Raw genomic sequence first — 21,838 nt, forward strand, 5'->3', positions numbered from 1 at the left:
GCGGAAGCTAGCTTGTCCTCCGGCTTCCGCCCCCAATCCAACGGCCAGACAGAAAGGGTTAATCAGGACTTGGAGCGCACCCTCCGCTGTCTGGCCTCTTCCTGTCCATTCTCTTGATCTGAGCACCTATTATGGGCAGAATTTGCCCACAACACCCTGTGGCACTCCTCCTTAGGCATATCACCATTTGAGTGCTAGTACGGTTATGATCCACCCATGTTTCCCGACCAAGAGGCTGACGTGGGTGTTTGATCTGCTGAGCAGACGGTCAGGCGCTGCCACTTCACCTGGTGACAGGCACGCAGGGCTCTTTTGTCTGCCGTGCTGCTCAAAAACATTATGCCAACAAGAGACAGCAACCAGCACCGACTTATCGGCCAGGGAAACGGGTTTGGCTATCAGCCAAGGACCTGCCTTTGCGTGGTTATACCCGCAAACTCACCCCTCGCTACATCGGGCCATTCAAGGTTCTTCACCACATAAACCCTGTTTCTTATCGCCTTGCCCTTCCCCCATCATTGCGTGTTCACCCCACTTTCCACGTGTCTCGCCTTAGGCCCGTGTTGTGTTCAGTGGGCCCCTCCAACCCGCTGGGTTCAAGCATGGTGGACGATGCACCGGCGTATATGGTACAGCGTCTGTTGGACGTCCGGCGGATTCATGGTGGAGTCCAGTATTTAGTGGACTGGGAGGGATACGGGCCCGAGGAGCGCTCCTGGGTCCCCTCCCGTCACATCCTGGACCGTGAACTCATTCGGGCTTTTTGGCGGGATCGTGTGGCTGGCCTTGGGACGTCAGGAGCCGCCCCTTCCAGGTGGGGGGGTACTGTAAGGGTTGGCACCAGGCCGAGGCCCCCTTCGGCCACCAGAGGGAGGCCTCGAGTCAACCATACCACTAATCAGGTTTAACACCCAACAGCTGGTCTAGAGCTTATATAAGCCCAGTAACCAAGTCATTCAGTGCTGGGTCTTTGCTAAAGTTTTGAGCCAAGCTCCTAGCCAGTAACTTCAGGTATTGAGGTCTGTGAGCCCTCGTGCTACACCTCACTTCTTGTCTGTGAGGGTGTTTGTATTTGTACACATCCCCTATCCAGTTTTCCCTCTTGAGTCAGTCTGTCTCTCTCCTGAGGCTTTCCTTAGCCATTCAAGTTCCTCCCTGTCTTCTGGTTTTGTTTGGGAAGTTTTAGTTTGGTTTTCCCCAGTGCATCGGGGTTTCCATTTCTTCCCATGGTGTCCTTTGTTCTCCCCTTTTCCATGCTTGGTGTGGTGTTTAGTTCTTTCCTTTTGTTTTACCTGTTTACCAAGATCTAACTGTTCTGCACACAGGCCCACCATTATTAGAGTGTGGCATACCTGGGTTTAAGCCCACCTTACACATTCTTCTTTTGCCCCAACATTATATATTACTGGGGCAGCAGTGGTGTGTGCTGCAACTCTGCGCTCATTTCTATGTGTTGTTCTGGAATAAAGTGAGGAAAGATGGAATAAACTAAGGAACCGTTTCCTCCTTAGTTTACTTCATGACATACGATGAAACAAGTTTTTGTAAACCACATGTCACGCCCAGGGAATGTACATAGCACAAGCTTCGCGCATGCGTCCGAAATGTTTGCCCACCTGACAAAGATGGTTTACTGGGGCAAATAGGGATAACAGAATATCTCGGAATTTCACCATATTTGCAGTCATGTAAAATAAAATATTTTGCGGCAAAATATAGTTAGCGACCTATGACACTAAAAAGCTGGTAAGCGCCAATGAAATTTATCGTCGTACGATTTCATTATGTAGTGTCTGTTTCAACTGCTGGCACTTTAGCCAGCTAGCTTGCTACTGGAGGGCTAGATGACTAACTGGTTTCTTTAGTGTAGCCTTGCAGCTATTTCGCTGGCTGTTAACTTAGTTACTAGCTAGCTGGTTAGCTAACTAGCCCACTTTCGAGCAAAGGCGGATCGAAATGTAAGGTAACTTAACTAATACCTAACTGTTTTTTTCACATAGTTTGCCAAGATAGCTAGGTAGCTAACTAGCTACTGATAAGAACCCATTTTTCGGCAGTTAGCGTCTTGTTTGTACATTTGCTTGCTTGCTTGCTAGCTAGCTAAGCTAACGCTACCTAACGAGATAACTTGCATCGAATTGTCAACCTAACTGTTATATTAGCTATTTACATTTGGGTAAATGTATACAATCAGTGCTAATTAGTAGCAACTAGGCACTTTGTTATAAGCATTGCCGCGAGGGATGTTACTTGTAAGTTAACATACCTAAGATCAGTCGCTAGCTAGGCTGCTTGTATATGGAAAGTAGCTTTATAACCTAAGATATTTGGTTCGCTGTGTCATTTTGGTTTTCGATATATCGATATATCTGGCTGCTAGTTAATCAGCTATCTGTCTGGGATTTCGGGCTTGGTTTGTTAGTTTACAGTTATTTGTTGTCGTAATGAGCAGTCTGAAGTTTTAGAGGCTAAATATGATGTAGGATTACTGCGTAAAATGTCCGCTGGCAAAGCAAACGTTGCTGGAATAAGCACCTTGGCCAACAGGTTTGGTGCGAATGACTTACGTGGGAAGGCCAAAGCCGGTTTGTCCAGATCATCTTTCCCTGTCACACGTTTATGCTGGACAGAAATAACTTTACATTCAAATGGCGTTTGTATGTTATAGCAGTCTCACTCGAGCCTCTATTTATATGTTATAAGGCTGAATATCAAGTTCACCTCAGCAGTGTTCTTGCAGTGTTGCTAAGAAGGTTGAAGTCCTCTCACTATTGCAATTGTCAGATCCAGATATTTGTTTGGTAGATGGGTTTAAAGATCTCTCACTTCTTATATATATTGTGTGTATGTATATGTATATATGTGTGCATATAAAGGCCACTTAAAATGTCAAAAAGGGAAACAAAAACTACACAGTATTCTTTTGCCAGGACACTTGGTTGACAGTAATGTTAAAGCATCCTATATGTAATATTCATATGTCCATAACATTGTCTCATAATGGCTAATCATTGTTGATGTATGATGGTCACATGGATGCATGGTTATTTTCAGACCCATTTGACCCATGAATATAAAATAATGCATTCTTTTGGAAATCTGGAGGTGTTTTGGGTGAGGGACAATTTTAGATACACATCCTGAGCTTGAAAAACCCAACAGGGTTTCACATCTTTATATAAATATCTCAGTGTTACATACTTTTATACCATTTTCAAATGCATTTGCCCATTCTGCCTTAAATAATCCATTAAGGTTTCAGTTGTAATTCATTAAAATAGGTTCACTTGGGCATTTTTAGTGCATTTTTAGTGTCAAGGAAACAGCAGTCGTTTGTTCCTACTGTTTAGCACAATTTTCTAAGTCAGACATGTTTTTAAGGACTGCTGAATATTGTTATTATTACATTTGGTGGATGCATGCACAGACTTGCATGTGGGAGGTTTGCCACCATGTTACCATCCGCTCATCATTAATATTTGAATACTGACCTGAAAAACTGACTGCCAGTCAGAGCTTTTTACACAGGCTGATTGTTGCAGCCCTCTTTGAGAAACACAAGGCTGCCGGTACATCATCCTCTCTATCCAGTTAACGTTCCTATGCTGACTGAAAACAAGCAGCATAGGCAAGCCAGTGCTAATACAAAGAGGTACTGTTGAGTCACTTGGAAAGGTTGAGTCACCCTGCCCATCTTATTGGAGAAGGCAGAACTGCATTAAGTTACTGTATAGTATTCATAGTATTAATGGGAAAAATAAATAAATCTATATATATACACACACATATATACACATACATATATAATGTGTGTGTATGTGTATATATATGTATGTATAGGTATACGTGTGTGTGTGTGTGTGTGTGTGTGTGTGTGTGTGTGTGTGTATATATGTATGTATGTGTATCTATATATATATATATATATATATATATATATATATATATATACATATACATACCTATATGTGTGTGTGTGTGTGTGTGTGTGTGTATATATATATATATATATATATATATATATATATATATATATATATATATACACACACACACATATATATACACACATATATATATATATATATACATATTTTTATATATATATATATATATATATATATATAACACACACTATATATATGTTTTTATATATATATATATATATATATATATATATATATTTATTTATTTATTTTTATTTTTTTTTCTTCTTTTCGCAGGCTTGTCATCTAAACCATGCTGAAGTGGTTTTCCACCGATGAGGGTGGCTCTACCCAGGGGGTAAGTAGGACATTCGGAATGTTTTTAGTGTGCACGTCTAGATGTTATGTGATTATATGATTTTTAAAAAATGATTATTATTAATATTACCTAAACAAAGGTATTCTTGTTAGCCGTTCATCTTGACTGCATGGCATAATTGGATAATTTTGTTTGCAGTCAGATTTTAAGATTTTAAGATGTCTTAAAGCTTTTAAACAGTTCATTATTGCATTGACTAGCCTTGGACAATCGAGGCTTGTGAAGTTTGCTGCAGTTAGTGGTACCAAAGTTTCGACCATCCTGCCATACTCATGGTACCAGCAAATTGTGAAGCAGCACTGGTTAGCAGACAAGTTTAAGGCCCCATAAGGGGGTTTAGCCAGTGAATGTTTAAGGTGAGTGCTGATGTCACTGCTTTGACTCTGTTGGTCTGCCTTACTGATAAGGTCTTTCGCTTCTTGTGGTACAGTCTTTTGTATTCTAAACCACTATGGAATGTGTGTCTCCTGTACTGACAGAGTTGGGCTGGCTATGTGCTGCTGTGCTTACCAAGAGTGCTGTCTGATCCGTGTGCTTCTATGACTAATAATCCCTCAGCTGTCCACTGGGTCATTTTCTGTTTAACTTTCAATCAGGTATTCAGGTGATCAGGCATTCAGTCTTTTGGTAAAACCCCCAGATCAAATATTAGGTTCTTCATTGTTTGGCATGTGAATATGGCTGAATACAACAATGATAGTGAACTAAGATGGGTGAACTAAGATGGGTCACTAATGCTAAGCATAGTGTTAAAAGACATACAGTTTTCAAAAGCTGTTAACAAATGACTTATAATAAAATATGATATTTCTGTCCATTTTTCCTTTTAGACTTAAGACATCTTTCAGGTGTGGAACCTATTTTAGGTTCCCCAATGGAAAGCTATCATTATAAGCACAGACCGAACATTTGGAATAAAGGGACTACCACACCTAATTAACCCTTTCACCCTCCATGTGCTATTCCTTTTCTCTTGCCCTCTCTCTCAGGCCCCTGGGTCCCCACAGGAAGGTGCTGGTGGTGGTGGTGGTCCCCCTCTGTCTGAGGTAACTGAGCGATTGGCTCATCTGGAGCAACTGGTAGCCCAGTTAAAGGAGATGATCAGGGAGAAAGATGCAGCTCTCCACACTAAAGATGAACAACTCAAGGTAATTAGTCTCTTCCACAGAAAAAGGCAGAATAGGGCTGCAGAATGTTTAATTGCTATATCTGTACTGGGTTCTGCAGTATTACTCTTTCCTCAATATGGAATTGAATCATTAGGAAATTTTATTTTCTTCTGACCAATTTAACACTTTCCAAATGAGTCAGATAAAAATATTAATTTGATCTAGTATTTATTCTAAAAAACTTTAGCTTTAATGTCACATTAGTGTCACATTAATTGTTCTGTTGCTTATGAACATATTTTTCAGTAATATTTTGTATCGTTGTAAGAATGAACAATACATCAGTGTCGTTTATGGGATGTTTATCTGTGCATGGTGTGGATGTTCCTTTGGCCTGGCGGCTGGAATACAATGAGCGGCTTTATGCTTCTGATTACAAGATTAACCATTGTGGAGAGACTCCCTACAGTGTGTATTGGTACAGAGCAAAGTACAATCTAAGGGCAGGAACAATCGCGTTTCAGTGTTATCTGCACACATGGTGTCTTAGAAAGATTAATTGAAGTGTATTATGCACATACAACATCCATTCACTCAGGCAGTCAGGGTTAATAAGCAGATTCTTGCATATTAAAATCACAAAGTATGGGCATGTGCCTGGTTATGCTGTTTAGCTCAGAGCTTTAATTCATCGTGGTGTTCCACTTTCAGTGTTTTAATTGTAGACTTATTAAAATTCTAGTGCTTACACCATTTGTGCATTTGTCACAGAGATGCAGGAAATGTGTAGTGGAGTGATTGCAACTTCTTACCATGGTGCTGCTTTATAAATCCCCCAGGCTGAAAAGGAGTCATGCGAGGCCAGACTGTCTAAGATGCGCCTCCAGAACAAGGCAAAAGTCACCTCTCTGAACTCTCAACTGGAGGAGCTCCGGAAACAGCAGAGTGTGGCTGCGGGCAAGGCTGCGCCTCTCCAGGTTAAACGGGTAAGAGAGCGCTCTGGTAAACCGGCAGGGGCTCGTGCCTACTTCCTGCTTGGCTGCATTCACTTTTTTTTTTCTTTCCACCTGGAGTGGTGAATATAATTCCACATAGTATTTGTGCATGTGTGCGCGCACGTTCTGGCTGATAAGGTCTTCCCTCTTCAGAGTAGTAGTGGTGAGGCGGGAGAGGCCGAGCTGGTCGGAGCCAGCAGGGGAAAAATGCTCCTGCTTAAGAAGAAACTGGAGGAATTGGAGCAGCAGCTGGCCCAGCGAGACCAGCAACTTCACCTGAAGGTAACTACTGCAGTCCCAGCCAAAAAGAACACTGTGGGTTTTTTTTGTTTTTTTTTAAATATACAGTTTTGGGATGCTGTGTGTGTGTGTGTGTGTGTGTGTGTGTGTGTGTGTGTGTGTGTGTGTGTGTGTGTGTGTGTGTGTGTGTGTGTGTGTGTGTGTGTGTGTGTGTGTGTGTGTGTGAATGTCGGTGAAGTACACAATGGGAAGTGTCTTGCTTCAGCAGCTGATGAAGGACATTTGTCTGACGTGTGCTGTTATTTTGGAAACCTCGTGTACTTCACCTCCATTTTGCATACATCTGATCTTTAAATAAATTACACTACAGTTATTCCCTGGAACCTTGTTGGTTTGGCACTGTATGGATCTGGGGGTCCCATAGGATCTTAGCCTTCTTGTTCTTCACCTCTCCCTGGGGTTCGTCCCATTTGGACCTGGGTGTGTCCAATTCATTCCTTGCATATGTTTCTGTATATGATCCCTGACACTTGGTTGTATCTCTCATTGTATGCTTTCCTTGCCAGTGTCTTGCATCCTTCGTTTAGGTGCTGGATTGTCTCAGTCTGCATATATGGTCTTGTCTGGTGTGATACACCCCTGCTTCAATCAACTTGGTGCTCAGTGCTTGATGTGCTGCCATGATTAGTGACTCTGGGGTTTTCTTCGGTCCAGTCTTATCCAGCCATTGTTGGGATTGTCTTATGTTAGCTACCTCTGCTACTTGACAGTTGTACATTCCATGAAGGGGCTTATCCTGCCATGGCACCTCTTTCTTCTATAGTGACCACTTCTCCCATCTGACTGAGACATTCTGCCATGAGCTCATCCTTGAGGGTCATTGCTTTGATGTATTTATGAATGTTTTGTCTCACCTTGGACAGTGGATTTTTAGGCCCCTTTCTTAAGGCTGGTGTTCAGTGTTTGGATGTTGGATCATGGGTGAAGTGCCCCATGCATTATGAGCAGTTTTTTGGTTGTATAGGTGTGTTGGTGTATGTGTGCGCATTGTGTAAAATTATTATTTTAAAAAATCTCCATTGTCTAATGCAAGAAAGAAGGCAATGAAATGAACAACATTGTGATTGTCAGTATGAACCGCTGCAATACAGAGAATTGCAATTAATACACAGACAGGAAGAAAAAAAAAAGACTCAGTAAATATATCTCAAGTGTGTTTCAGACACAGGAACTGGAAGCCCAGAGAGAGCGTGGCATCGAGATGGATGCCATGTTGGTGGAGAGAGACAAGCGTCTTGTGGAGAAGGAGGCCTACATTGTTCACCTGCAGATGGCAGTATCTGGAGAGTATACCGTTACTGCAGCACAGCCAGTACCTCAGGACTGCAGGGTAAGGAACTCTAAACAGGCTTCACGTGGGGCAAAACTGTGCTTTCCCAGGGCTCATTGCTGACTGGTGCAGCCACTCTGACAGTTCTTCTGTGGCAGGTTATTCCTCCCATGCTTTAAGTAGTGGGTATGTGACTGCAGGAGCGTCCGGTGGATGGTGGTGACTCTGTGCAGGAACTGCAGATGTTGGTGCAGAGCCTGACCAAGAAAGTGGGAGTTGGAGAAGAGCGCTACAGCCTCTTGAAGGAGCAGAGTGACAGCCTCAAAGAGCTGCTGGTAAACGAGCGAGCACAGTTTGAGAAGAAGGAGAATATGTACAAGCAAAATGTGAGTTTTAATCATTCCTGTCTTCATTCGTTCATTCACTCAGTCTTTTAAACTTCTACTCCATTTTGGATTAAATGATTTTGCTGTTGTGCATTTTAAAAACCACAGATCCAGACGTTCAAAGACATAATTTTGGAAAAAGACAGCAAATTAATGGAGATTAACCAGATGCACGAGCAGGAGCTCTTCAGGCTTGCAGCCAAGTCAGATGCAAGCTCAGATCTTGAGCAGGTAAGAGAGTTTTGGGGATTCTGGGAAGAGAGATTTTATTAGGTGAAATTGTAACCTGATGCATTGAGACCTGAAATATGTAGGGATGGTTGGTTGTAATGCAGGTTACCTGTAACAATAGTTACCTTTTAATGCTGCTTATGCACTCAGCTCCTGAAGGCTCTTAAACAGAAGCTACATGAGAAGGAGGAAGTGCTACTGGGCAAAGCTCAGGTGATTGATGTCCTGCAGGGAGAGGTGGATGGCAGAGACCAGCAGATCAAGGTGACAAATAGCAAATTATACCTCTGCTATAGAAAAGAACTGTTCTTCCCTCTTCTTCCCATCCCTCTTCTTGTTTCAGTTTCATTATTTTAGTCTTATCCTCAATCCATTAGTAATAGATACCACCATGAATACAGTGTTTTTATTTATTTATTTATTTATTTACTTATTTATTTATTTTGATGTATTGAAATCCACGTGCACAGGAGTCTAAAGCTGATGAACAGCATAATCAGGAGATGATTAAACACAGGATTTTTACTAATTTTATTACTAATAGTAATAATTACCAATATTTAAAACTAATGATTATGAATTGAGGGAAGTATAACTCCAAAATATTTTGAAAAATAACTAATGTTTTATTGCCTAATTTTGCCTTGAATCATAAACTGTATTATAAAATCTTGTGTTTTACTTATAATATGTATGTCTGCCTTTTTATGGCATGAGATGGATCTACACTTCCTTGTGGTCCCTGTGTTTCTTGCCACCCGTGTGCGTGTGCAGGAGCTTCACGAGCAATTGCTGCGGCTGCAGAGCGAGCGGGAGAATATGCAGTCCAAGCTGGAGGCCGAAAAGCACATCATGCGTGCTCAAGTCCGTGACCTCATGGAGAAGCACCAGGAGGACGTGCGCAGGGTGGCAGAGAAGCATGAGAAGGAGATGTCAGAAAAGGTGCAGGCTCTGCATGAGCAGCTGGAGGTAGGGAGGCTGTCCTCAGCTCAGCAAGCGCCTGATGGCCCACTCCCTGACATGGCAATGACCCAGAGACTCGAGGAACTACAAGGTATTCATTGTGGGCATGTGTGATTGACTTAAAGATATGTCTTATTTACTGGATTGTTTGTTTTAGACTGTTTGTGTGCATGGGTAGACCATCTTAAGAATTGAGTGTTATGGAACTGAAGAGACTGAAGTGGGTGGGACAGAGGGGCAAGCACTCTGACTATGTAGCTAAATGTAGCTACTCCTATGTAGCTACTCATACCAGTACAACGCTTACTACCATCCTACTAGCATGTCAGTGTCACTGCTGTGTTAAAAATGGTCCCTCCACTCTATTAATATCCTGTTAGCAGTGACCCTGTGGTGAAAAACTGGCAACTGGTGAATGGGGCTAAATTAGACAATGAAATGTTTGTGGCAACAGAAACGCTACAGACTGAAACTACACCTATGAAATGTACCTATTAAATGCATGTACCTAATACACTGTTATTGACTGCAAGTGTTTCTAGTAAAGTATCTGCAATGTTGTGTGCAAGAAATATAGTTTGTTCCGGTTAGAGAAATATGTTTGGATAGTTTGGTGTTTCTTTTTCATGTATTCAAGGAATTGCATGTTAACATGAACTTTACATGAAGTGCTTTTTTGGGAACGGGTAGTTTTAAATAAAAAGGAAAGCGGAAGTGCTGAGAGAAACCCCTCTGTTGTTTTATGTTGTTGATTCCCCTCTTTTTATGTGGGTGATCAGCCCAAGCTAAACTAAAGGCAGATGAGGCCAGCAGGTCAGAAGCCAAGTTCCTAAAGATAAAAGCTTGGTCCAAGTCTCGCATCAGACAATTTGAAGATGAGCTGAAGAAAGCTCAGGTGAGACATAGAGAGCATTTTCAGTGCAGAAGAAAGAGTACTACAAATATACAAGATGGTCACCTTTAGGAATAGTTTATAAGAAGTAAAGTTCATAGTTTGTTTAGTGTTAACAACATAGATACTGTGACTTTAACATCTTACTGTTGAACCCCAGTCTGGTAGTGTCGGCACTGATCTGACCACCCTGCACAGCCGAGTTAAGGAGCTTGAGGAGGAGAGAGAGGAAATGTTGTGTAAACGTTTACAATACGATGAGCTCAAGGCCAAAAATGGTGAGGAAAGAAACAAAAACAAAAACCAACCCTATATTGCTGTTCTTTTTGTATTATAGAATGAAATGCATTGCACATTTGTTATAGTTTTGGATTTTGAGTTGTTTCTTTTTGAACCAATGTGTGTAGATATTCTCGAGGCTAAACTGATTGTGTATGAGGAACAGCAGAGAAAGATGCAGGCAGACCTGGAACAAGTTACCAAGAGGGCTGCATCCCAGGTAGGGCGAAGCTCACCGCATTCCCTCACATATAATGCTGATTACACTTCAGCGCTGGGGGTTAAGAAACTGGACAATTTTGGTGTTTCCCCTCTCTAAGATACTGGCATTGGCTCTCAAAAGGCTTGACAATCTTTTCTTGAGTTACTTTATTAATATGTATTAATGAAGGGGAAATTATGGGCCCACCAGTGACTGGGACAGAAAACCGCTGGCTTGGATGAAACCGACTTTTCACAGAGCAGTGTGGTGTAAAAGTGTATCTTCTCTCTCTGTGTGCTGTGTGTCCTGCAGACAAGTGAGTCTGGCAGCGTGGATGATGGGCAGAGCCAGGTGCTGGAGTGGCAGGACATGGTGACCATGGTAGCCGAATCTGAGGCAGCACGGGACCAGGCTCGGGAGGAGAAGAACGCCTTGGCACTCCGTATGAGCCACATGGAGGAGGAGAGAGAGGGTGAGGAGAGGGAGGGGGAATGTTTATATTACCTGATCAGAAAGCCATGTATCTGCTAGACAGTTATCACAAGAAGCTGCATATCGCTTCTCACCAACCAAATCCTACAGTGGGCAGTACACTTCAGCAATACACAAATTGAAATACAAGATACTTTGGTGTGTGTGCATAGCAAGAGGTTCAGTATCACTGTTCCTTCTCAGTGCATGGTGTTAATTTTCAGAGTTATGCAAATTGTCCTTTTAACTGACAGCCAGTTGCATGGGTGAAAATGTTATGTTCATTTATTCTAGCAAGGTGGAGTAAAGACTAAAGGAGGAAACCCAGTTTGGTAAGATCAGTCAAGAGATCTCCAAATTGCGCTCTAGCACTGCAACTCTAGTAGTGTCGTAGAGAACGGCTGGTTTGATTAAGTGGCAGCCGATAAAACTCTTAGATAGAGAAGTGTACTGCTAAACTCGCACTTGTAACTGGTAACTGATGTGGCATTTGATATGGAAGCACTTTCAGGGCCCTGCAGTTTTAAACCACCATTAGTAGGGCAAATGTTGCTTGTGCTGCCTTTGTAAATAACAAAATTCATTAAGTAATATGTCATGCACAGGTAAAATAACTTGAAAATTATGATTCTGGAGTGTTCGTGTGGTTGTATTAAACTGAATATTTAAGGATTAACATGAGCTAGAATGTAACTGAGAGAGAAAAAAAAGATAGAAAACCATGTCCTTTTGGTATTTTTAGTTTATTCCCAGACTATAGTCCCTGCCATTTGTTTGGCCAAAGTTAAACTGTTGGGACAGCAGCATATAAACTACATAACTCCCTTGTTGATTTATTTTATTTGTGCTTTAGCATTTTTGTCTACAATTTTATGATGACAGATTATCATCTTTGTGTAAAATAATATTGGCTTTAGTGTGATAAATAACTTGTATCAGGCAAATCCTGGAACATTTTCTTCTTTTAATGTATTTTTCCTAAGTGACCAGTTGGTCTCAAATCTTCCCAAAACCCCAGCACCCTTCATAACTCATTCTTTGTGGGTGCGATGGAGTCATGGTCATTTCTGTTTTATGCCCAGTTTCTAATTCATGCTACATTTCTCAGTAAACAAGTGTCCAAAATAGTGAAGTCAGGGGTGTTTTATTGGGGAGAACATGATGAACATTTTGTAATGATTCATTTTGCATACCCCCATGAAAAGTCGATCCAGATTCAGCATGACTCTTTTTGGTTTTTGTTTTGTTCTTTTCTCCCATCTGTGAGACAAGCCCTGGCTCCAACCTCAAGCCTCCCTCCCTCCACCTGTCATCCTGCTCTTTGTGATTGGTGCAGCCACAGAGAACAGTTTCCCGTCAGTTTTGTGCATGCAGGCTCTTCTTGCTCCAGTGTCCGTCTTCCTGCTGTACTGCCCGCTGATTCCCAGAAGCCCTTTCCCTGCGGAATCTCTTGGTAGTACAGTGGCGGCTGATATCTGGCTTCATCTCCTTTATTTCTTTTTGCCCTGTCCTTTCTGTTTTCTTCCATTTCCACTGTTTTGTTTGTTCCCTCGACCTGATGTCCCCTTCACGAGGCCCAGCTCTAAACTGACCTGCTGCATTAACAAGTGTCAGATGTCTGGTGTTGGGTGTTTTAATATTGTGGTCTGATAATAAAGGCTTAGTAACTGTGAGCCCATCTTTGAAAGCTTATTACCAGTGATTAACCAGTTATTTCTCATCTTTTAATTCTGGGCACACTTTGTAAATCCAATCAAAACTAAACCCCAATTTTCAAGTAAATAAATGATTTACTTGGCATGGCAAACCTTAATTCCTGGAGGCTCCCTTCAGAAATATGTCCAATTAGCTCTTTAGATCCTCTGTTTTGGATTAGTTAGTTGGTGAAGATATAGATAACTGTTCACCTCTTCAGGTTCAGGGTTTGCCATGGTTGAATTTGCCTTGGTTAAAATGCTATACAGGTTAATGGTTAGGACTTTTTACTTGATTTGAGAAAAGTGCCTGTGCTGAGGTCTGGGGCTGTTTCTTTCACATCATTTAACAAACACAAGTGACACTCGACACTGCACAAATCCTAACTTCAGTGTAGATAAATTTCTTCTTTAAATAGATGCAGGGCTGTTTAATCTTCCTGAGGACACTTGCATCTATTATTCAGGTGGATGTGTTGTGTCAATCTGTTTTATTACCAGTTTCTAGAAGCTGTAATATTTATTGCTTGGGAGCAAAAAGTCCTCTTTCTGATAAATAGCCCTGCATAGTGTTCCATATTGTTTTGTGAGCTGTTGATTAGCTACTTTTGCTTTTAGTATATTCTAATAACACCATTATTGTATCAAAACTCTTAAAAACATCGCAAGCACCCTGAGGCATTTAGTTCTTTGTATATAGTTTTAAGTCATTATTTCTTGTTTTATTTATATGTTTATTATTTTTTAAGGTCATTACAAAACAATAATCTGTTAATAATCAATAATCTCATCAATGGTTCTCTTTGATTTCACACTTCACCCTGTATAATTAATTATACAGGTGTCTTTAAAGGAATACTCCAACCTAACCTATCTACCCCGTGTATGGTTATCATGAACAATAATTTTTAACACTTTCACTTCTACTTGGGCTTTGAATTGGGTTATCTCCTATTTTCTAAGGGCAGTTAATGAGAGAACCATTAACATCTGCCCTTTTATTATTATTTTATTATTATAAGTGTGACTTGTGTGAACAGGTTCTTTTCTACCTACAAGGAAATGTGTCAAAATTGTCTGTGGTAACCATTTACACACAACAGATACGATTGGGTGTGTGGGTAATTTCTTTTAAGCATAGTTTTGACTTAATTGATCATAACCGAATCAGTTCTTTCAGTTTCTTTTCCACCAAATCCTTCCATTAATCTTTCACTGTTCTTTTGACCAGTACTTCCTGATGCCACAAAACAGATGGGAATATGTTTTGTGCAGGTTATTGGTAATGCCATGGCACATTACACATTAGACTCTGATGTGGTTGTGCTTCCTGAATTTCTCTTCATCATCCAGCACACAAAATGCTTAGCTTTGCCCTTATTCAAAGCAGACAAGAATTCCTCTTTTCCGAGTGTGTGAGGAGAAAAATGGAATCAAAACACGTTCTCTTGCTGATTTTGTTGCTTTTTGAGAATGCTGATTGCCCTGCTTCTCACGTCTGCCTTTTTTGTTAACTGAAGTCTGATTATGATGCCTGTGAAGAAAATGTGCATGGTAATATACATCATCACACTGACCCATTCGTCACTGTTTTACACAAAGGAATACATGTCCTCATATACTCCTTTCACTCGGGTGTGACAGCATTTAGCCTTGTATGAAATCTAGTTTTCTTGGTCCTGGCTGTGAGTGTCAAGTCCTTAAGAGTCTAGTGTGGGTGTGTGCGAATGAATGAATGTGGATATTGGAACGTCTCCTTTCCCCCCCTCACTCTCCTCTATTTTTTTCAAAATTGTAAGTGTTTTCTTTGTTTAAAAAAAAAACAAAAAAAACGTTCTGCCTAAAAATCCCCCTTGCTATAACTTGCTTCTTTCAGTCTCCCCTTTCTTGTCGTGTGTCTGTGTGTGTGTGTGCATGTTTGGTTTTTTTTGTTTTGTTTTGTTTTTTTCTTCCTTCCTCCTGCCCCCCTACTTTTCTCCTGTCCTTGGTCTGAGTATATATCCCTCATACCTTCCTGTGGCACAAAACTGATTGAGGATGACTGGTTCTTTCCTGGCTGCTCCGATCCAGCACTGGCCAATCGGCAGCAGGAGTTGGAGGAGGAGCTGGCCCAGGTCAGAGGGCTCCGTCCACTAAAGGACAAGAAGCTTGGGGACTCCGCCCCCCACAGCCTGCAGGTATGAGCAAGGTGTCGCCATCACTCTTAACCAAAAGGTTGACGGAGATCTAGCTGCTAAAATTGAGAAATGGGAATGTATAAGAACGCTAAGCTATAGTTTGACAATTATTTTAGTACATGACCCATCCAATGGAGCTTGGCACCTGTGCATGGTATTCCATGCAATGCATTTTAGCTCTAACCCACCTGACCCAGCTCATAAGGGACTTGAAAATGATCTGATCAGGTGTATTGGAAGCGTTAGAATCAGGAACCTCCAAAAGAGTGCTTGTGGTCTTCAGAGCTGGGTATTTTAATATGGCTGGCATAACACATTTCATCACATTGCTGCATTCAAATGTTGTAGATCTCCTTTTATCCATGCATTTTGTGGATTTATGATGAATTTGGTTTGTTTCACTCTGCATAGCCTCTGATATATTTTTGTCTCTGTAGGAGCACTTTGAGTTTGATGGCAGACAGTCTTTTCCGGATCCCCGGAGCATTTCCAGTATCACCACTCCCATGGAAGGGGAGAATATGGGAGGTTGGTGGCCCGAGTACAGTGCCCCAGACACAGGTGTGAAACCCACTAGACAGTTGAGACTGGCATGCACATATCCCATTCATTTTCCCCATTGTTAATGTACTTAAATATTGTATTTGTTATTACTTTAAAAATTTCCTTTGGCATTGATGTTTTTTTTAACACCTCACCCAGCCTTATTTAAAAACACTTTTTTGTTCTTAACCAGTCCACCTGGTGGGACCGTTACCTGGTTGGCCTCTGTTTGCAGTTTGCTTTTTTTGTTGTAGAGTTCAGACCATTTGGAGCATGTGCGTGCTGGATGAACTGCCTAGTCTTGGTTGCATAGGCTGTAGTCCAAGTTGAATGCAATGAAGTTTTTGTCAGTGTGTAGTAATGTAGGTGTGCAGTGCCTTCATCTATGGTAAGTGTTGGTGCTTTGTTTTCATCCACTATTGATGAGTTTCTTTAACCATTTTTTTTTTTTGGATAATGTGGATATGTTGAAAGTATGTATGTATGTATGTAAAATATTAAAAACCCTTAATCTAGCATGATGTAAAAGAACTGGAAACTATGCTGTTGATTCATTATAATTCAGCGGGTTCCACAAGTTTTAAGGTACTGAGAAACTAAAGAAATAAGACATCAAATGCATTTAGGATTAATTTATTTTTGGTGATAATCCCATTCCTTCTTCAACAGTATATATTCTGTTGACTGCAGCAGCGGTGTTGATTTGTGAGCATCAGTTTGATTCCGTTTATGTAGTTTTTATTAAGCTACATAAGCTTTAAGTTTTCATTAAACTTTATGTAGATGAATTAGCTTAATGAAGATAATCGTTTGTGCTCTCTGTCACAAACAGAAACAAAATGATTTAACATGTAGTAGGATATTAAAGTATCATGGTGCTTTAGTTTTGCAGCTAAGTATTTATTCATATTGATTTTGAAGCTGTACTGTGTGCCTGATTGGCCAATAGCTTTGATGGACAAATTGGAGGACACATTAGTAGAGTGTGAGTGAAAATAATGCAGTAAATACGTCATTATATTGACATGCTTATTTATCACCACCCCTCAAGCACACATGAAAGCTATACTATAGTAGTATAATTGGCTGTATAGCTGACAGCTGGCACTTGTGGACTTCCCTGGGATTTTATGTGCTATATAATCACTACTATGTGTACTTCATCAACTTAAACCACTTCTCGTTTGCACATGGGGATGCATCTTGACGGGTTCGTCTTCCACTTGGTTAAATGTAAATAACTGTGGGACCAATGCTTTAAATTATTTGTTTACTAGAAAGGGTTTGATTCTACGCATGTGTGTTTAGAGGGTCTGAGGTCTGTTGTGGAAGAATTGGAGCTTGAAAGAAATCAGCTACAGGAACAGATCCTTGGGTTGGAGGAGAGATGCCAGGACCTAGAGGATCGACTGCAACTACAGGCCCGCATTGAGGCACTACAGGTAGAGCTGCTTAATTTCACCAACAGTTTTTAATCCTATAAAATACCTATTGAATACAGTCTGCTTCATCCATGTTCACAGAAGATGTTCAGTCTGGATGTTCCTAGAATTTATAGTTACTGATATTGGAGTTTATGTACAATAGTGGATTATTAAAGGCAGTTTTCAATTAGATGTTTAAGTTTAAGTGGAGAGGTGTTTCAAGTGTTAACACTGGCAGAAATATTTTTGACAGTTGCATTGGTATTGATTCAGAAATTCTAAACAATTAATTAGATGTAGTCATAAAATTATATCTGTATTATGAGAAATTAATATTCAAGAAAATGTTTTATTAGTGTTTTACATACACTGCCTGGCCAAAAAAAGGTTACCACCTGGATTTAACTAAGCAAATAGGTAAGAGCCTCCCATTGGATAATTACTGCATGGGTGATTGTTTCAGATGGCAACAAGTTATTTAACCCTAAGTGATGCAGAGAGTAGCTTCTCATTTGTTAAACAACCATGTCGAAAGACACATCCTGTGGTCGTGGAAAAGATGTTAATCTGTTTCAGAAGGGTCAAATTATTGGCATGCATCAAGCAGAGAAAACTTCTAAGGAGATTGCTGAAACTACTAAAATCGGGTAAAGAACTGTCCAACACAAGGTCCAAAATGCAAACATCATCTGCGATGAAGGAACGTGGTCGGAAAAAAATCTTGAATGATCGTGATCAGCGATCACTGAAACGTGTGGTGAAATCAGTTCGTATATAAACAACAGTAGAACTCAGGGATATGTTTAATAGTGAAAGTAAGAGCATTTCCACATGCACAATGCGAAGGGAATGCAAGGGATTGGGACTAAACGGCTGTGTAACCTTAAGAAACCACTTGTCACTGAGGCTAACTGGCAAAAACGGCTTCAATTTGCTAGGGAGCATAAAGATTGGACTCTGGAGCAATGGAAGAAGGTCATGTGGTCTGATGAATCCAGATTTATGCTGTTCCAGAGTGATGGGAGCATCAGGGTAAGAAGAGAGGCGGCTGAAGTGATGCACCCATCATGCCTAGTGCCTACCGTACAAGCCTGTGGTGGCAGTGCTATGATATGAAGTTGCTGCAGTTGGTCAGGTCTAGGTTCAGCAACATTATGTGCCCAAAGAATGAGGTCAGCTGAATATACTTGAATATACTGAACAACCAGGTTATTCCATCAATAGATTTTTTTCTTCCCTGATGGCACATGCATATTCTAAGATGACAATGCCATGATTCATCGGGCTCAAATTGTGAAAGAGTGGTTCAGGGAGCATGAGAGATAATTTTCACACATGGATTGTCCACCACAGAGTCCAGACCTGAACCCCATTGAGAATCTTTGGGATGTGCTGGAGAAGACTTTGCACAGTGGAATTAATGCAACTCTGAACAGAAATAAATGAGACATTGCAGACGTTTGTGGAAACGATTCCACAGCGAATGTCTGCCGTAATCAAAGCTAAAGGCTTTCTAACGAAATATTAGAGTGTGAGATCTTTTTTTTTTTGGCCAGGCAGTAACGTTTAAGTTGACAGACTGAAAAATACATCATTTGTTCTTTGCCTACATTTGAACTTTACACACAGTCAGAATCAGGGTATCAGGGTTTTATTGTTGACAAACTGATACTGTTATATACTTATAAACTTCATCCCCATCTGGATGGTTTCAGTCATTTTTCTATATTTGGATATATAGTCATTTAAATGTGCCTTTTCCACGAAAAATAGGATTTTGTAATGCATCCCTCTAACACAGGTGACGTTTGATGTAGATGAAGAAAGTCGTCCATTTTGGGTTTCTCAGGTGTGTTTGTGTGGAGGTGGGTGGGTGGGTGCTTCAGAGAACAGATTTTTGGGCTTGTTTGGCTTTGTTGAACTCACTGTCTTGCATCTTTTAATGTGTAGATTGACACTTTATAAAACCATTTCACAGGGGGTGTCTCTCTCACTCTCTCTCTCTCACTCACACACACACACACACACACACACACACACACACACACACACACATTCGTATTGTGACCTGAAAGATCCCCATCCTCTGACCTTCCAGAATGAGTCTGAGAGGCTTCAGTCTCAGGTGGCCAGCCTGCGGAGTCAGCAGACCAGAGATGCTGAGAAACATCAGCTCCTTGTCACCAGTTTGAATGAGCAACTGAAAGGGTAAAAAGCACTAATCATTCTTAAAATGTCATAACTGGTTAAACATTTACCTTATGCTTTTATCCAAAGTGACTTACAATTATGACTGAGTACATACATTTGAGCACAACTTGATCAATTGAGGGTTAAGGGCCTTGCTCAGGGGCCCAACAGTGGCAACCCGGCGGGGGGGTTTGAACCAGCGACCTTCCGATTACAAGTCAAATTACCGATGCTTCCTTTAAAGAACTCCTATACACCACCTCATATTCAGCATACATGGATTGAGTATTACTGTCTTTAAAAGTGTTATTCCAACTGGTTATTTGGGGAATATTTTCAATGTAAAAAGTTAAAAATTTATCTTTGAGTAATTGAAATGGGACCTGTTTCTGTATTTGAAATGTAGTCAAATCTTTTGAAAAAGTCCATGTAAAATGCATCTTAGCAGTCAAATTGTATCACTGAAAACAAAAAATTACATGCGCTCCTCAGATTACGATGGGATTGCATTGTGATAAATCCATCACAAGGGATTGTATTGCAAACCAAGGAATATAATTTATGCGCTGCTGTATATCATAACCCAGTCTGCCTTAAACTTCGTTAAAACACTTACATTAATCTACAGTTGGACAAACGCATTAACACAATGCTTTTTTTTATAAAGGTTTTATAAAAAAGTACTGAATATCAATGTGTGAGGCAGCATTATGAACAATTAGTAAGATTCCTGTATATAACATGCATTTATTTTTTATCATAAAGTCAGAATATCTCAAACTGATATATCATAATCCAAGGAGCATATGTATAACTCCAAAATGTAATTGTTTATTTAAAGAAATTACAGTGGAGCATATTGAGATTTCTATAGCCACCTACGTGATTGGGTAAACATGCGTTGCTGAACAAAACCATGCGCTTGCAGAAAAGTCACTAATTTATTTTATAAATTACAACTGGAGTAGGAAGGTGCATGCGACCTTTTCTTTTTTTTTAACCACAGTTTAATTATTTTAAGTACATTTAACTTCTCACTTAAATGACATATAAACCAATTTCTAAATCAGGCTAAGCAACACACAGGAGTGTCTAGAGTCTTCACTCATGGAGAAAGAACACACACTGGCCAAAACTTCAGAGAAGCTCGAGCTCATTGACAATCTAAGAGACTCACTGAGACAAAAAGAGGAGCAACACAAAGAAGTGTCTGAGAAACTGCTCCAGACTGAACACAAAGTAAGCAACATTGTGTTTTGGAAGCTAATCTTAAACTTAACCTTGTTATTGGTAGTTGTGTAATTTGCATTTGTTTTCTATATCTAGCTGACCGAGGTGACCCAAAGGTGCAGTACCTTTGAAAAGCAGTGCACAGAAATGAAAACAGTTGTTGCAGAACTAACACAGAAGCTGGGTGTGCTAAAAGAGAAGGTGAGCTGTTTGTTTTATTAATTAATTATTTAAGATATGCAGCACTTCATGAAACGGTCTTGGAAATCACTCTATCATACTCTCTCAAGTGAATATTGTCCACAAGTAGCAGCTATAAGCAGTCATCATACGATGTAGCTATATAGTGTGGTGAAAACGCTATGTACTTTGTGTATATTATTTATCTGCATTAAAGTATAAAAATAAATGAATAATATCATAGGAAATAGAATGATTTAATGTGTAGATTAAATAAGTGCATTTACATGCACTTAATCCAATAATTGAAGAAAATCAGATTCTGTCAGGAATCCAGTCAGTGCGTTTACATGCAGTTGGGCATTCAGATAATGGGAAAACTAGTCAAACTGTAATCAGATATCTACTTTGCAACCAGTCAATAATCTCGCAGGATGTCATGTAAACTTCAAACTTCCTGTTATGACTTTTTGTAATCACGAACACACTTTACTGGAAAATATAGATTCTTCATTTCCTTGAGTATGTACTACATTTCAGATTTTCCCCAGAAGTGTTTGATAGCCATTTAATTCTGCTAGCCGCTGCTGGTACACCTCTGGTTACATTTGCATGCAAACGAAGTCATACATCAGTATAATGTAGTTAATTAGTAAGATGTATGTTGTGTATATACCTTTTGGTTATTGACAGCAACATACTGACACTGAAATTAACTCCAAGAAAAACATCACAATAGCAGTGAAAAATGGATAAAGCAAGGGCTTATTGTCAATAGACAGTAGTGTGTATAGGGGTCATGCTGCATGTACAATGTGAGCACCCACATGGCATGTCAATAAGCTCGATTGTGACCCTTGGTCATACACAACAGACTTGTCTGATTTCAAGATACAGTGTACAAAATTTCCAAATTCAGAACAATGTATGCCCAGGTTAATGTCGGTGCATAAAATTAATTACTGTGTGCTCTTGTTAAATAAAATCAAATTCTTAT

General features: G+C 40.3%; 1 protein-coding gene across 1 annotated transcript in view; it reads left to right on the forward strand.

Annotated features, from left to right (window-relative positions):
• The first annotated feature begins 1,626 nt into the window (after positions 1–1,626).
• LOC113580116 (golgin subfamily B member 1-like) overlaps positions 1,627–21,838 on the forward strand; it is a 37,094-nt gene continuing 16,882 nt past the window's right edge. The window contains exons 1-20 of the mRNA XM_035525644.1: positions 1,627–1,746; positions 4,224–4,284; positions 5,295–5,453; positions 6,254–6,400; positions 6,563–6,691; positions 7,872–8,039; positions 8,180–8,365; positions 8,474–8,596; positions 8,747–8,860; positions 9,371–9,650; positions 10,339–10,454; positions 10,612–10,729; positions 10,859–10,950; positions 11,245–11,404; positions 15,168–15,274; positions 15,712–15,835; positions 17,126–17,259; positions 19,340–19,449; positions 20,502–20,670; positions 20,758–20,862. Coding sequence (XP_035381537.1) covers positions 4,240–4,284; positions 5,295–5,453; positions 6,254–6,400; positions 6,563–6,691; positions 7,872–8,039; positions 8,180–8,365; positions 8,474–8,596; positions 8,747–8,860; positions 9,371–9,650; positions 10,339–10,454; positions 10,612–10,729; positions 10,859–10,950; positions 11,245–11,404; positions 15,168–15,274; positions 15,712–15,835; positions 17,126–17,259; positions 19,340–19,449; positions 20,502–20,670; positions 20,758–20,862 — 2,586 coding nt within the window. The 5' untranslated portion in view covers positions 1,627–1,746; positions 4,224–4,239. The remainder of the gene's footprint in view (positions 1,747–4,223; positions 4,285–5,294; positions 5,454–6,253; positions 6,401–6,562; positions 6,692–7,871; positions 8,040–8,179; positions 8,366–8,473; positions 8,597–8,746; positions 8,861–9,370; positions 9,651–10,338; positions 10,455–10,611; positions 10,730–10,858; positions 10,951–11,244; positions 11,405–15,167; positions 15,275–15,711; positions 15,836–17,125; positions 17,260–19,339; positions 19,450–20,501; positions 20,671–20,757; positions 20,863–21,838) is intronic.

The sequence above is a fragment of the Electrophorus electricus genome, chromosome 4 (assembly GCF_013358815.1).
Source record: "Electrophorus electricus isolate fEleEle1 chromosome 4, fEleEle1.pri, whole genome shotgun sequence".
In the NCBI taxonomy this organism is placed as follows: Eukaryota; Metazoa; Chordata; class Actinopteri; order Gymnotiformes; family Gymnotidae; genus Electrophorus; species Electrophorus electricus.